The sequence below is a fragment of the Anomaloglossus baeobatrachus genome, chromosome 3 (genome assembly GCF_048569485.1).
Source record: "Anomaloglossus baeobatrachus isolate aAnoBae1 chromosome 3, aAnoBae1.hap1, whole genome shotgun sequence".
NCBI classification, from domain to species: Eukaryota; Metazoa; Chordata; class Amphibia; order Anura; family Aromobatidae; genus Anomaloglossus; species Anomaloglossus baeobatrachus.
The window spans coordinates 510,903,328-510,920,467 of record NC_134355.1 but is presented as its reverse complement, the minus strand read 5'-3'; the positions used below and the strand labels follow the sequence as shown (position 1 = coordinate 510,920,467).

General features: G+C 40.6%; 1 protein-coding gene across 2 annotated transcripts in view; it reads left to right on the top strand.

Moving 5' to 3' along the window:
* Positions 1-17,140, top strand: part of KCNAB1 (potassium voltage-gated channel subfamily A regulatory beta subunit 1) — a 525,646-nt gene that overhangs the window by 235,709 nt on the left and 272,797 nt on the right. Inside the window, exon 1 of one of the 2 annotated variants that reach the window (XM_075340710.1) lies at positions 4,227-5,216. The exons of the other annotated variant lie outside the window; for it this stretch is intronic. Coding sequence (XP_075196825.1) covers positions 4,999-5,216 — 218 coding nt within the window. The 5' untranslated portion in view covers positions 4,227-4,998. Of the gene's footprint in view, positions 1-4,226; positions 5,217-17,140 lie in introns of those variants that run through there. 2 annotated transcript variants of the gene reach the window in all.

Below are 17,140 nucleotides of genomic sequence, written 5' to 3'. Positions count from 1 at the left end.
GGATGGAGCACGATAGGGAGTGCGCAGCATGGGGGATGGAGCACGATGGGGGGTGCGCAGCATCGGTGATGGAGCACGATGGGGAATGCGCAGCATAGGGGATGGAGCACGATGGGGGGTGGGCAGCATGGGGGATGGAGCACGATGGGGGGTGCGCAGCATGGGGGATGGGGCACGATGGGGGGTGCGCAGCATGGGGGATGGAGCACGATGGGAGGTGCACACCTCCCCCCAACTCACACACACAACACACCACACACACACTGGGAACCACAAACACCGCCATACACAGACACCCACACACACAGACAACGCCGCACACACAACACCCAACACACAAACACCGCGGCATACATAACTATACGCACATACCGCATAACACACACATTGCACAAAACATACCTCCTCCCAAAACACACCACACCCACACAAACCACGCAACACACACACACAACGCTAGAGACACACAGCGCTCCACAAACAACGCAACACACATACAACACCGCTCTCACCCCCCGCCACACCCAGACAACACCCAGAACATGTACAGCGCCCTACACAAACACTTGGTAACTACACACAACAACATCTATATATATTTATATATATATATATATATATATAAAACAAAAATCATACATGAACTACACAATACGTAAATTCTAGAATACCCGATGCGTAGAATCGGGCCACCTTCTAGTATATTATAATTGGCTCCATGTAGTCCTCCATATTGTTTAAAGAGAGCCTGGAACCAAATTTGTCCTCTACAAGCTGAGGCCAACACCAATAAGCTCTTATACACAGCATTCTCGTAAGTACCAAGGCCGCTCTGTATAATGTAAAAAATATCTTTTTTTATACTCACCTAAGGCGTGGTCCATTGGGCATCGCTTGTCTCGGTCCAACGACTCGTCTGTTCCTTCCATCGCCGTCCTCCTTCCCTGCTCTGTGTGGATGACGCAACCTACGTCACACAGAGGCCTCCATTCCACTCCAGCACACGTGCACTTCTTTCTGTCCTGCTGAGGGCAGAACAAAGTACTGGAATGTGAAGGCACAAAGAAAGGTCAAATAATGCCCACACATCTGCACTGCAATACTTTGATCTGGCCACAGTAGAGCAGAGCAAAGTGCGCATGCTCAGGAGCACAATGGAGGCCTCTGTGTGGATGATGTAGGACGTATTACCTACATGGAACGGGGAAGGACAGCGATGGAAGGAAGAAAGGAGGCAGACCGACACCCATCAGCCTAGACCGCCCCGCAGGTGAGTAAAATGTCAAAGTGCAGACAGCGGGGGAATGATCTAGGAGGGGGCTTCAGTGGATCGCTCCCTTTCATCATTGCTTTCATCTGCGATGCCGATACAGTTGAAAGTGCAGGGCCAGATGGGGGGACTCGTGTCGGTGTGCCACTATTGCGGTACGTCACTGTGTTTTATCTATAGTAACTAGTGATGGATGACCCTGCTCGCCACTGCTTGTTACTCCTTCAAGCATCGAGCATCAGAGTTTAAAAATGATGGAGTTTCCCTTTGATTTCCATTATACTTGGTACTTGATTGGTGCGCAAGAACCCTGATGTTCGATCAAGTAATGAGCAGTGTAGAGCACGCTCGCTCATCACTAATAGTTACCTAAGAACCCATGGTGGCCATTAGTTGCTGATACCAAATGACATTGACTTCATTAAAGGCAATTTGTCATCATGTTTTTGCAACCCCATCTGAGAGCAACATGATATAGGAGGCAAAACCCTGAGTCCAGCGAGGTGTCAGTTACGGGGCTGCTTGCTGTCATTTTGATAAGATCACTGGTTTATATGCTGCAGATCTAGCAGTTCTCTGAGTGTTGAGCTCTGTATAACCCCAGCCACACCACTGATTGACAGATTGCTGCCCATGCAGTGCACAAAAGTAGCTGACAATCACTGGTGTCAGTGGGGTATACATGGGGTAAGCATGAATATGCTTGAACTATTTGGCCGCAGGTTTACCAGTCTTCTAATGATAATCTCATGATGATAAAACAGTGATTTTATCAAAACTACACTAAGTAGCCCAGTAATAGGTGGCAAAAATCTGGTGACAATGTCTTTTTAATTTAATGTCATGAGAAGCTAATAAAAATGAGGACAAATGTCCTATTTATAAACAATACATTTCCCACAGTAATTATGTCCCTTTTGAAACCACTTGGGTGTTCTCACTAATGATACCCCTTCTATTGCTACTCTAGAGTATGATGCTCCCAAAAATGCCCCCACCCACACACACAGAGAATCTCCCAAACACCCCCCCCCCCCCCCCCCCCCCCCCGCCAAAGTTTCATCCCACACATACAGTATGATGATTACCCAGTGCCTCCAGCAAAGTATGATGACCGCACAGCATGATGCCCCTAAAGTGCCCCTGCATAGTGTGATATCCCCATAGCTCTCCCCACACACAGTATGATGGCCTGGCAATATGCCCCGCCCCCTGCTCTCTTGAAGGTAACTTCTAGAACGTCGTGAATGTTGCGCCCTGTTTATCACATATTTTGTAAACAGATCTGTATTTGTTGTTTACAACAAATGTCCTATTAGAATATGCCTAATGGCTTTTCATGCTTTGTGATTTTCAGGGATTTCATTACATTTCTCTAATTCTACAATATAAGTAAATGGTGATGTCGGCCAAAGATTACTGCTTTTATTTAAGATCAATTCAATTAAACCTATGTCACTCAAATCTCTACAGAAACTCCACGTTCTGGTTTCTATAAATATTTAGAACATACACGTAATACTGCATTTACCAATTTGGTCAATATCTATCTATATCTATCTATCTATCTATCTATATATATATACGAATAGTAAGGTGCCCCTGTATAGGCTCTTGTGGTTGTACCTGAGCATGTGGGGGTGTTCTTGCTGCATATATATATATATATATATATATATATAGATTTATATTTATATATGTATATATATATATATACGAATAGTAAGGTGCCCCTGTATAGACTCTTATGGTTGTAGCTGAGCATGTGGGGGTGTTCTTGCTGCATATATATATATATATATATATATATATATGTATATATATACGAATAGTAAGGTGCCCCTGTATAGACTCTTATGGTTGTAGCTGAGCATGTGGGGGTGTTCTTGCTGCATATATATATATATATATATATATATATATATATATATATATATATATACGAGTAGTAAGGTGCCCCTGTGTAGACTCTTATGGTTGTAGCTGAGCATGTGGGGGTGTTCTTGCTGCATATATATATATATATATATATATATATATATATATATAGATTTATATTTATATATGTATATATATATATATACGAATAGTAAGGTGCCCCTGTATAGACTCTTATGGTTGTAGCTGAGCATGTGGGGGTGTTCTTGCTGCATATATATATATATATATATATATATATATATGTATATATATATACGAATAGTAAGGTGCCCCTGTATAGACTCTTATGGTTGTAGCTGAGCATGTGGGGGTGTTCTTGCTGCATATATATATATATATATATATATATATATATATATATATATATATATACGAGTAGTAAGGTGCCCCTGTGTAGACTCTTATGGTTGTAGCTGAGCATGTGGGGGTGTTCTTGCTGCATATATATATATATATATATATATATATATATATATATATATATATACGAATAGTAAGGTGCCCCTGTATAGACTCTTATGGTTGTAGCTGAGCATGTGGGGGTGTTCTTGCTGCATATATATATATATATATATATATATATATATATATATATATATATATACGAATAGTAAGGTGCCCCTGTGTAGACTCTTATGGTTGTAGCTGATCATGTGGGGGTGTTCTTGCTGCAATGCTGTATGAGATGCTGATCTTATAACATAATCCACCTCTCTTCTGGTGCAGTGTGTGAGTTTTTGGAGGCACTAAGTAATTAGCTTTCTGTATAAAGTCTATAACTCACTACAGTTCATTGAAAGTCCTGAGGTTTCTGCTGTAACATTGGCACATAGATGTACTGGGCTGAGTGTATTCTGCAATGTCACAATGACACTGTTTGGGGTTTTGGGCATTATTAGGAAGGAGCTGACACTTCAGTGTATGTGCAGATGATGCTCTGCTCCTTATCACCCTGTCCTTATGTGAATGCTGTATATGCAGGAGGCAGAGGCACAACTCCAGAGAAGCTGCTGCTATCAGCATGCCTCCATTCTGGGAGGGTGGAAATATTTAGCTTACAGGGAACTTTTGGATAACTACACCAGTGTATTTTTTTCTGTGGACATGCAGCCTGAACATCATTAATAGTCCCCTGTAATTAGTAAGGGCTGCAATTGCTTGCAACCTCCACATTTCCTTTATGATGTGCTGCTAAGAAATCCAGCATGCTCTTCAGATCTTAAAGAGCCATTCCCACCATCTGCCTCTCACTACAGGAGCTGCATGCTGGAGCAGAGCATGGCCAAGCTTCACACTCAGCAGCACATGAAGCGAGGGCTCCTGCCCGTCACATCTCACATCATCATGCTCCTCAACTAGATGGAGATCTCCTGTCCTCAGGGATCTGGATGTGATTAAGCCTTATTTCAGATCGGGGATATTGTCTGTTCCTCATCAGATGGTCTACACAGAGCAGGAGACTTCACATACTGAGATGTACCTGCAATGATTTGTTTCTAAGACTGCACCAGGACAGAAGTGTGGACTGTGGGTGATTATGAGGGCAGAGGACTCTTCCGATTGAATTCACTGGCCCTGGAGGCTTTGATGGAATGAGATTCCTGATAATCTCTCTGTCTGGTGGTTCCCTGACTTCTCAGAAGCTTACTGGTGGCATCCCAAGGACACAGGACACCCTCCCCTGAACTCTGATCCTGTCACTTGCACTCATTGATCTCTGCCAGTAGAGGAGATCCATGAGCCTTTGAAGATCCTATTGCTTGATCGCTAAGAGTCCGGCAGAAGCCATGCAAGTCTCAATAGCCTGCACAGAGCACAACCTCAAGAGCCGGAATGGGGACGATAGGCACAGCAAGCAGAACTCCAGTGGCCCAAACGTGGTCAATGCGGCCAGGGCAAGGTTCCGGACTGTGGCCATCATCGCCAGGAGTCTGGGAACTTTCACTCCTCAGCACCATATCTCACTGAAGGAATCCACAGCAAAGCAAACTGGCATGAAATACAGGTACCTCGTGGCCCTCAGAATGCTTTTCATGATAGATAGATAGATAGATAGATAGATAGATAGATAGATAGATAGAGGGATAATGGATAGATAGATAGATGGGATAGATAGATAGATAGATAGATAATGGATAGATAGATAGATAGATAGATAGATAGATAGATAGATAGATCATAGATAGATAGATAGATAAAGTAGCTAGCCTTTGATAGAGTAGCTAGCCATAGATAACTTTTTACTTATATATAGTTATATTCTGTAGATGGATGGATAGATAGATAGATCGATAGATAGATAGATAGATAGATAGATAGATAGATAATAAATATATATATGATAGATAGAGTAGCTAGCCAGATATAATGATTTATACAACTGTGACAACTTTTTACTTATATAGTTATATTCTGTAGATAGATGGATAGATAGATAGATAGATATATAGATAGAAGATAGATAGATAGATAGATAGATACATAGATAGATAGAGGGATAGATAGATAGATACATAGATAGATAGATACATAGATAGATAGATATATAGATAGATAGATAGATATATAGATAGATAGATAGATAGATAGACAGATACATAGATAGATAGATAGATAGATAGATAGACAGATACATAGATAGATAGATAGATAATAAATATATAGATAATAGAGTAGCTAGCCATAGATAGGTAATGATTTATGCAACTGTGACAACTTTTCACTTATGTATAGTTATGTACTGATAATAGATAGATAGATAGATAGATAGATACGGTAGATAGATAGAAAAACTAATAGAACATTAAAATGGCCATGGACAAAGTAAAAGAGCTTTTTATAAATAGCTTGTAATAACTTTCCAAACTTCTACAGTGCACACATGGGCATTGTGTATTTGTCAATATACCTTTATTCTGATTTATTTACATCAGTTTTTTATATAAAGATTGCTGCTGTAATCAGTTTTATTACTCATATTATCTAGTACTATGGTATATTCCGCAGCAATGTACATACAGTGCACTACAATCAGCCCCTGCCTTACTTCTGCCAGTAAATGAAGTTTTCTGTCTTTTTTTCCTCTGATTTATCTCAGCATGTCCTGCACTTATATGTGTAGTGCACAGCCTATCCATTCAGACTATTTTCTCAGTGGATCCTGTCCCTTCTGGGGCTCACAAGCCGCTTTCCTTATCTCAGCAGCGCACACAGTCTTGGGTCATTTTCAGAGGAGGACAGATAATCTAGTGATGTTCTCTGAGTGCAGTAGAAAAGAGGATTATTTGGAGGAGACCCATGCAAATGGGGAAGACATAATAGCTACTTGGTCAGAATCAGACCCTTGAGCCCAGGGCTTCCAGTATTTGTCACCTGCACAGCACAACTTTTTACTGGATCATCTATGACATTTCTTCTGGCTCCTATATATATATATATATATATATATATATATATATATATATATATATATGGATAGAAAGGAATAGAAGGAAAATCTCTGTTTGAGGACTGTTCTTAGCACCAGAAGTACAATTTCTCAGTAAGCGTTTGACTGTCAATGGCAGAAGATGATATAATAATGAAATGTGAAAATGAGAGTTTTATTGCAGCATGCTGAAAATGTTAGGGGTAACAAATCAGCATTATATGCTCCTGAATGTACCGTACAAACTTGCTGGGATGATGATTTAAGAAGTGAAATGTTTGGGGTAATGTGGATCTGATTTGCTGTGACTGTGATTGATAATAATTGAATGAAGCTAAAGGAAGCTCCAGTGTTCCTCATAAATCAGAGCTTAGAGTTAATGATTACTGGAAGGTGAATCCCATAAATAAGCCCTGTACTTTACATAGCTACTGTACTAGACAAGGCAATAATTTATCATACACGGCTCAGTGGAGCAGAAAGTGCTGCTGCAATAATGGGGGTGATCCAGAGTGGGGTGCACATGGACGCCTGCATCACATTATCTCCCCCTTAGTGGCCGCCTATCCCCACTGCTCCATTTAGTTGGTTTTAACTCTTCATATGTAATATGCATTTTGGTGCTATTCTAATATAATGTCACTTTGTACAGACATTAAAGCTGTGAATGAATGGTAGAAAAAAAAAACATACCGAGAGGAATCAACATATCAAAATAATGGAACAATGGAAACGTCACTCCGCTTGTGACTGAAGTATGGCGCTCGAGTAGGGGTCCAGCCCATATATTGTTACAAAATGACGTCGGCACTCAAAATTGGAAAATGAAATAAAATAAAAATAAAGCAAAATAATAGAAAAATCCAACAATGATGATGGTAAAGTATCATCCAGAGTACAATTGACAAATAAGCAAGTTTAAAGGGAATTTAGATTGTGAGCCCCATTGGGGACAGCAATGATAATCCCTGTAAAGTGCTGCGGGATATGATGGCGGAATAATTAAAGAAATTGGTCATAGACATAATAAGACTATTATATTAATTTGCCATAGACATAACAAGTTGTGTCTAAAACTTTTTTCACTACTAAATGAAGCATCCGGATTACGAGATTGATGCCCTTTAAACTGAAAGATTACTTTCAATGATTAATTTATCCATGCCGGATCCTGTCCTAATAAGTCAAGACCAGTTAGGTCAATTTGCCTCTTCATAAATTATCTTTCACAGGTGATTAATAATATTAATTGTATTTATATTGTGCCAACATATTCTGCAGCACTTTACAATAAGTGGGGACATGTATCACATAGTTCAAAAGTCCCAGGAGGAGTACACTCTTATGATTGCCAAGTATATGTAAATTCTACAGAATATCCCACAATTAAAAAACAAAACAATTTCCAATACATCTTAATATTGTTTCTTAGGATTTCATTGAATTGTATCCAACTTTTTTGGTATACTTTTAAGTATCTAACAAAAATCTATAATGGTTACAACCATACTTTTCACTATAAGTGTTGTCTGCTTGCTGGCCGTGTAGTCAGTGTACAGTTTGTATAATAGTGTAAATTTGATGTGCCCTCTAAATAAATCAAGTATACAAGGAGAAAAGGCGAAGGCACACCATATAGCACTCAACTCAACTCTAAATAAATCAACACAGCCAGTAATGTCTAAACCACTGGCAACAAAAGTGAATACACCCCTAAGTACAATGACCAACTTGTGCCCATTTAGCCATTTTCTCTCCCCAGTGTCATGTAACTCAGTAGAGTTACAAGGTCTGAGGTTTGAATGGGGATCAGGTGTGTTAAATTTGGTGTTATCGCTCACACACTCTCTCATACTGGTCACTGGAAGTTCAACATGGCACCTCATAGCAAAAAATTCACTGTGGATCTCAAAATAGAATTGTTGCGCTACATAAAGATGGCCCTGGATATAAGATGATTGCCAACACACTGAAACTGAGCCACAGTACAGTGGCCAAGACCATACAGCGGTTTACCAAGACAGGTTCGACTCAGAACAGACCTCGCCATGGTCGACCAAAGAAGCTGTGTGCACATGCTCAGTGACCTATCCAGAGATTGTCTTTTCAAACTAGACGTATGAGTGCTGCCAGCATTGCTGTAGAGAGTACATGGGTGAGGGATCAGTCTGTCAGTTCTCAGAATGTTTGCCGCACACAGCATCAAATAAGTCTGCATGGCTATCTTCCCAGAAGGATGCTTCTTCTAAACATGATGCAAAAGAAAGCCACAAACAGTTTGCTGAAGACAAACAGACTAAGGACATGGATTACTGGAACCAGTAACAAAAAATTAGAGCTATTTGGCTTTTAGGTAAAATTGATGGAAAATGTTAAAGGTTCACGCTAAAGTGATAATTTATCTTGAAAATAGGGCATTTAACAGTATGCTGACGTCCTCATCTTAAATAATTTATCGAAGCAAAAGTCAACAACAATGGTGGCATACCTCCCCAAAAATTTCAGTGTCTCAAAAACTTGTCATGCGGCCTTGAGCATCAATTATAACTTGACAACAATGTCTCTTGCTGTTCATGAATTGGGTTATTGTCTGCTGAGGCATGGAATCCCACTTTTGTTCAAGGGCGGCCCTCGGGTCATTGAGTTTCTGGAGTACAGAGTTACAAGCCTATACATGGTGACTCAGCTGATCCCATAGATTTTCTATGGGATTCAGGTCTGGAGAAAGTGCAGGCCACTCTATTTGAGTTACCCCAATCTCCAGCAGTGACCTTGATGAGTATGAGCATTGTTGTCCATCAAGATGAAATTAGGCAAAATGACTGGATTAATGATGTCATTCTGTTACGTCACCGCCGGAGTCTGCTCCAGCGACTTCTGCTCCGATCGCCAGGCGACGCCATGTTCCTACCGTGGATGGTGCTGGTGATGGGAGAGGAGTCGATGCCAGCAGCACCGGTGGGCGCAGGCTCCGATCATCCACTGGGCTGGGTTATCTTGGGATCTGCAGTACCGCTGGCTGACTGTAGGTGGCGGGTGTCTCCCAGCTGAAGTACCATCATTCAGCTTCAGCTAATGGGAAGACACCACACCCTTCTTATTCCCCTTCCTGTCTGCTGGCCTCTGCCAGAGATAGTTCTGATTCTGGCTCATGTGCTGTTTGTTTTGTGATTCCTGTGCGCTGACTTGCTTGTTGTTGACTACCCTTCTGCCTGCTGTTTTGTACCTCGCTGCCCGACCCGGATCTGACCACTGCTACGTTTTCTGTTTACGCCTTTGCCTGCCGATTCTGTCCCTGTTCTGCTGTTCCTGGTTTGAACCTGCCTGACGACTACTCTCATCAGACTGCAGCCTTCCAAGGGTAGAGATCTCCAGGGCCTTGTGTAATTCCAAATCCCCGTATAGGGGTTAAAGGGTTTCAGGGTCCTGGGGTCCTGCTTGGTGAGGGGCTTCCCTCTAGTCTGTCCATTACATCCTACCTGAGTCTGTTTATCCAGGCAGGTGTTACACATTCAAGTAGAAGGGGCTTGTCGCTGTGCAATTCACAAAGTGTATTACAGTTCTGTATAGACTAGACACACCTGCCCGCACTGTAACACCACCCCCACCAAAGGTTCATCTGTTGACATCAGTGGCTGATGCATAGTGCTCTCCTTGATGACTGCAACATCGTTAGCGGCCATCATTTTTTCTCAGAGTGATCAATTTTCATCAGTGAACAGCATTGAAGCCCACTGGTTCCTCGTATGGATGTAGATGCTCCCTGACCCATGCATGACGATGACACTTGTGCCTGGTTAGTGCGGTCAGGTACTCTTACAGATTGTCTAGCACAACCAGTCTTGCTGGAGTAGAACCTCTGTCTCCATACACTGCACAAAAAATGCATTTCTGGCATGCTTGATGACACAATTGATGAATAAGATGAGGTGGTCATACTCCTGTCCTTCCCTGCCACCTCCCCAGCTCTGCCAATTTTGGTGGAGCTGATTCAAACTAGTGTAAAAACACCAAAAGTCACCAAATTTTGTGACTCATTAAAGCTTTTATGCCAGATCTCTGGGGTAAACGGTTTGATGGATTAGACACATTGTGTTTTAATAGACATGGCAACAACCCATATCCTGGCATGTATTATATCCTTTGCTTTGAAAAGTGCCTACAGACTACTTTATTCCCACTCCTCCACCACCAACATGATCATTAACTGCATAAAGGTGGTTAAATCAGATGCAGCAGAAATCAGGACAATTTCTATGCTGCAAACATCAAGTGTATGTACAATTGCAGACATTTTTGCTGAGATTTCCTTGCAATAGAGTTTAGTCTGAATTCAATAGGAACTATACCTATTTTACTACAATGACCAAATGGAAATACAGTTATTATAAGTCCCAATTGTAACGGGATCAGGTCAGGTAATAAGTGCATATTGATGTTAATGACATATTGTGAATGTTCTCCAATGGTGACGTATTCAGTATTCAACCCCTGGCAAAAATTATGGACTCACCTGGCCCTGAGGATGTTCATTCAGTTGTTTACTTTTGTATATAAAAAACGTGGCACAAAACTAAAGTAATTTCAAATGTCAACTTTCTGGCTTTAAGAAACACAAAAAAATAATGAAAACATAAAGTGCTAGCCAGTAACGGTTACTTTTCAAAACCAAACAGGGGGAAAAATTATGGAATCACTCAATTATGAGGAAAAAATTATGGACTCATGAAAAACAAACAAACGAAAGAACACTCCAATACATCACTAGTATTTTGTTGCACCACCTCTGGCTTTTATAACAGCTTGCAGTCTCTGAGGCATGGACTTAATGAATAACACAGTACTCTTCATCAATCTGGCTCCAACTTTCTCTGATTGCTGTTGCCAGATCAGCTTTGAGGGTTGGATCCTTATCATGGACCATTTTTTTCAACTTCCACCAAAGATTTTCAATTTGATTGAGATCTGGACTATTTGCAGGCCATGAAATTGACCTTATGTGTCTTCTTTCACAGAATATTTTCAAAGTTTTTTCTCTATGGTAGGATGCATTATCATCTTGATAAAAGATTTCATCACCCCCAAACATCCTTTCAATTGATGGGATAAGAAAAGTGTCCAAAATTTCAATGTAAACTTGGGCATTTATTGAAGATGTAAGGACAGACATCTCACCAGTGCCTTTACCTAACATACAGCCCCATATTATCAATGACTGTGGAAATTTACATGTTCTCTTTAGGCAGTCATCTTTATTAATCTCATTGGAACGACACCAAACAAAAGTTCCAGCATCATCACCTTGTGCAATGCAGATTTGCAATTCATCATTGAATATGACTTTGATCCAGTCATTCACAGTCCACGATTGCTTTTCCTTAGCCCATTGTAACCTTGTTTTTTTTCTGTTTAGGTATTAATGATGGCTTTTGTTTAGCTTGTCTGTATGTAAATCCCATTTCCTTTAGGCGGTTTCTTACTGTTCGGTCACAGACATTGACTCCAGATTCCTCCCATTCGTTCCTCATTTGTTTTGTTGTGTATTTCCTGTTTTGGAGACATATTGCTTTAAGTTTCCTGTCTTGATGCTTTGATGTCTTACTTGGTCTACCAGTATGTTTGCCTTTAACACCCTTACCATGTCGTTTGTATTTGGTCAAGATTTTAGACACATCTGACTGAAAACAACCAACATTTTTTTGCAACATTACGTGATGATTTACCCTCTTTTAAAAGTTTGATAATCCTGCCCTTTGTTTCAATTGACATCTCTCATGTTCTAGTCATGATTCATGTCAGTCCACTTGGTGCAACAGCTCTCTAAGGTGTGATCACTCCTTTTTAGATGCAGACTAACGAGCAGATCTTATTTGATGCAGGTGTTAGTTTTGAGAATGAAAATTTACAGTGTGATTCCATTATTTTTACCTCAGAACTGAGTGATTTTCATAATTTTTCCCCATTTGGTTTTGAAAAGTAATCGTTACTGGCAAGCACATTATGTTTTCATGATTATTTTTTTAGTGTTTTTTAAAGCCAGAAAGTTGCCATTTGGAATGACTTTAGTTTTGTGCCATGTCTGTGAGCAGATTTTTTTTAAACAAAAGTAAACAACTGAATGAACATCCTTAGAGTCAGGTGATTCCATAATTGTTGCCAGGGGTTGTATTTGATCTCCCCCCTTGGCTTTAGGTTAAAATGATAAAGCCATATTCTTGGTAATACATTGTCTCCTATTTACATCATGAACTTACTGGTTGATCATTGTGGCTATGGTACTTTTACAATTCAAATGGTCTTGTTATACTTCTAAATTATTCAATTGAAAAAAGCAGTTTAACAAGTGCATTGATTCTGCGCTTAAAGTGCTGTCTCAGCTATTAGCAGAGAGTTTACAGCAATTACTGGTGGTAGTGATATAGAACTAGAAAAGAACTTAAGCACTCTACAAGTATATTTATTGCTATGCTTGTGTTGTCATTGCAGAGAGTTTATTTGATGTCTTGATAGTTACTATGTAGCTAAATAAAAACGAGTACTCCAAAGAGTAATGCTAATAAAGTTTTAATTCTAGCAATCCAAAAGATTACATATTTGAAATTTCGGTGTTTATAATGCAGATCTTCATCAGATGTAAGGATTGTGTATGAAAAGAAACCAAGCAAATGTATGTTGTGTCAAGTAATCCCAGACTGGATGATGGTGAGATCAGGGCTTTGTGGTGCCGTATCATCACTTCCAGGGCTCATTGTTTCCTTTAGGTTGAAGATAGTTTTTAGGTCTGTTTCACACGTCAATGATTATGGTACGTATGTTGCAGTTTTTATACGTACCAGAATCACGGACATACACAGACCCATTAAAATTCAATGGGTCTGCGCACACATCAGTGATCTTTCACTGACCGTGTCTCCGTGCGGCGTACATGCGTGTTTGTGTGCTCTGCACGGAGACATGTCCGTTTTTTTTCTGGCATCCCTGATGTCCCACGGACCACACTATGGTGTGATCCATGAAACACGTACCAGAAAAAACACGGACATTGAAAATAAAAAACTTTTTATACTCACCTTGTCCAGCGCTGCTGTCTTCAGCCTCTGCTGCCTCCTCCTTCCAGCCTGGCTGCTTATTCTCATGCATATTCATTTCTGCACAGAGCAGCCGACCCGGAAGTAGCTGCAGTGGGGGGTCAGCGGTGGCTGGATACACAGCAGAGCCGAAGTGTTCAGCTCCACAGACAGCAGGAGCAGGGACAGGTGAGTATATGTCCATGTGCTATCACGCATAAAGGACACAGATCACGGATAGCACATGGATAACCCATGTGTGCAGTGAATCATGGCACATGGAGGGACATATGCATTTTTTACACGTCAGTAAAAACATCTGTGTTTTTCTACGGACATGTGAAACTGGCCTTAAGGACATTGGTTGTATGTTTGGGGGACTTTGTCCTGGTATAGTATTAATTTGGAGAAAATCACGTTTTCCTGATAGTATTGCACAATGGATTAAGGGGGCTTTACACGCTGCAACATCGCTAATGTGGAGTCGTTGGGGTCACGGAATTTGTGACGCACATCCGGCCGCATTAGCGATGTTGCTGCGTGTGACACCGATGAGCGATTTTGCATCGTTGCAAAAACGTGCAAAATCGCTCATCGGTGACATGGGGGTCCATTCTCGATTATCGTTACTGCAGCAGTAACGATGTAGTTCGTCGCTCCTGCGGCAGCACACATCGCTATGTGTGACGCCGCAGGAACGAGGAACCTCTCCTACCTGCCTCCCGGCCTCAATGCGGAAGGAAGGAGGTGGGCGGGATGTTACGTCCCGCTCATCTCCGCCCCTCCGCTGCTATTGGGCGGTCACTCAGTGACGTCGCTTTGACGCCGCACGGAGCTCCCCCTTAGAAAGGAGGCGGTTCGCCGGTCACAGCGACGTCGCCGGGCAGGTAAGTATGTGTGACGGGTCTGCGCGATGTTGTGCGGCAGGGCAGCGATTTTCCCGTGTCGCGCAACAGATGGGGGCGGGTACCCACACTAACGATATCGGGACAGATATCGCAGTGTGTAAAGTAGCCTTAAGTATCTGCCTGTATTTGTCAGCATTAAGGACAACATTAATCCTGATTCCAGATCAAATTCCAACTCTATTTGCAGAAATGCAGCCCCAAACTTGCAAAGAATCTCCACCATGCTTCAATGTTGCTAGCAGACTCTCATTAACAACAGCCCTTTGGCAAACAAACTGCCTTCTGTTACCACCAAATATTATAAATTTTTACTCATCAGTCCAGAGCACCTGATAAATAATTTTTGCACCCCACTTCCACTTTGTTTTTGTACATAGTTGAGTCCCTTGGCCTTCTTTCGATGTTAAAGGTATGGCTTTTTGGCTGCAATTCTTCCATGAAGACCACTTTTGAATAAACGTTTTGGAACAGATGATAGGTTAATCTGAGCCCCACTAGTTGCCAGTTCTGAGTTGATGGCATTGCTGGACATTTTCCACTTTTGAAGTGAAGTAAGCATGATGCTTCTTTCAGCTGCTGAACAGTTTACTTTGTCTACCACTGCGTTTACAGTTCTTAACCTTGCCCAATTCTTGGTGTTTCCCAAAAGAGCTTGTACACCACATATTAAAACCCCAATCTTGGAAATCTTTTTTTTGGAAGAGACCTTGCTGATGTAGTATAACTACCTTGTCTCTTGTTGCCATGGTGTTTGACCGATGCCATGAATCTTTCTTCCACATCCTCAACTTTTGTAGTAGAGTTTGGTTTTTGCTCCTACACAACTGTTGCTATTTCAGTTAATGGTTGTGTTTCTTCCTACATATGGAAATGATGTTCATTATCACCTGCTTGATATAATTGGCTACTCATACTCCTGATTAGAATTGTACAAAATCCCTGACTTTGTGCAAGTGTACCTTGAAGAACTGATGCAATTTTGAAGGCAAAAGATGTACACACCAAATATTGATTTGTTTCAGATTTCTCTCCTGTTATTTCACTTTTCACTTTCACTTTTCACTACTGAATAGACTGTTAGAATTTATATTATGGCAAGAAGAAAGCAGCTAACAGTCTATTCAGTAGGACTATCAGCTATGTATCCACCAGATTTCTGCACAACACAACTGATGGTCCCAACCCCATTTTTAAGGCAGGAAATCCCACTTATTAAACCTGACAGGGCACACCTGTGAGGTGAAAACCATTTCCGGTGACTACCTCTTGAAGCTCATCAAGAGAATGCCAAGAGTGTGCAAAGCAGTAATCAAAGCAAAAGGTGGCTACTTTGAAGAACCTAGAATATAAGACATACTTTCAGTTGTTTCACACTTTTTTGTTAAGTATTTCATTCCACATGTGTTCATTCATAGTTTTGATGCCTTCAATGTGAATCTACAATTTTCAGAGTCATGAAAATAAAGAAAACTCTTTGAATGAGAAGGCGTGTCCAAACTTTTGGTCTGTATAATATATATATATATATATATATATATATATATTCACACAATGTTAAAAACATATAGCCAGCTCACTGTAAAGGAGTTCCTCTTAATGCAATGGTCGGTGTTCACCTTATATTCTGCAGGGATCCAGGCAGGGAGTTTGCCCAAACAAATAGAAATGTAGGAGAATTGGGATCCAGCAAAAGGATGAAATTATAAAAAACTTCTTCTTTATTGATCCATTATGTCATATAAAAGAATAAGGAATAATAATAATAGCACTCCAGCAAGGGACTTATATATATAAAATCGGTACTATACAAAAAAGTTCACATATAAATATGATACGCATAAAGTGCTATGGAATTAATGGCGCTATACAAGTGAATAAATATTATTATTATTACTATTATTATTATCTAATAAAAAATAAGTTCTCACACAGCCCCATATCCTGAAAATAGAAAGCATTACGGGTCTTGGAAATGGTTACACAAACAATTTTTTTTCATTTTTTTTTTTTACAAATTTCAGAATTTTTTTTTTTCACCACTTAACAAAAAACTATACTTTTTTGGTATCTACATATAATCATACTGACCTGGAGAGTCAAATTGCCTTTTCTGTTGTACTATATATTGTACATGGTTCGTCCTCCTTTCCTGCTCCATGTGGATAACGCATCCTATGTCAGCCACACAGTGGCCACCATTGCATCCTGCGCATGCACACTTCTCTCTTCAAAGTACTGTAATGCACAGGTGCGGGGAAAGTTCAAAGAACACCCTCGCATGCGCAACACAATACTCTCAGCAGGGTAGAGAGAAGTGTAGGACACAACATCCACACAGAGCAGAGAAGGAGGACGACTATGGAAGGAGGAGAGGTGGTGTCGGACTGATATCAGCAACATCCATCAGACCGCCCTGCATATGAGTATAATAAAAGCTGTTTTTTATGCAATACAGGGCCGCCTGGGCTCTATATACAGTATAGTATATAGAGTATATATACAGTATATATACAGAATTCTGTATGTA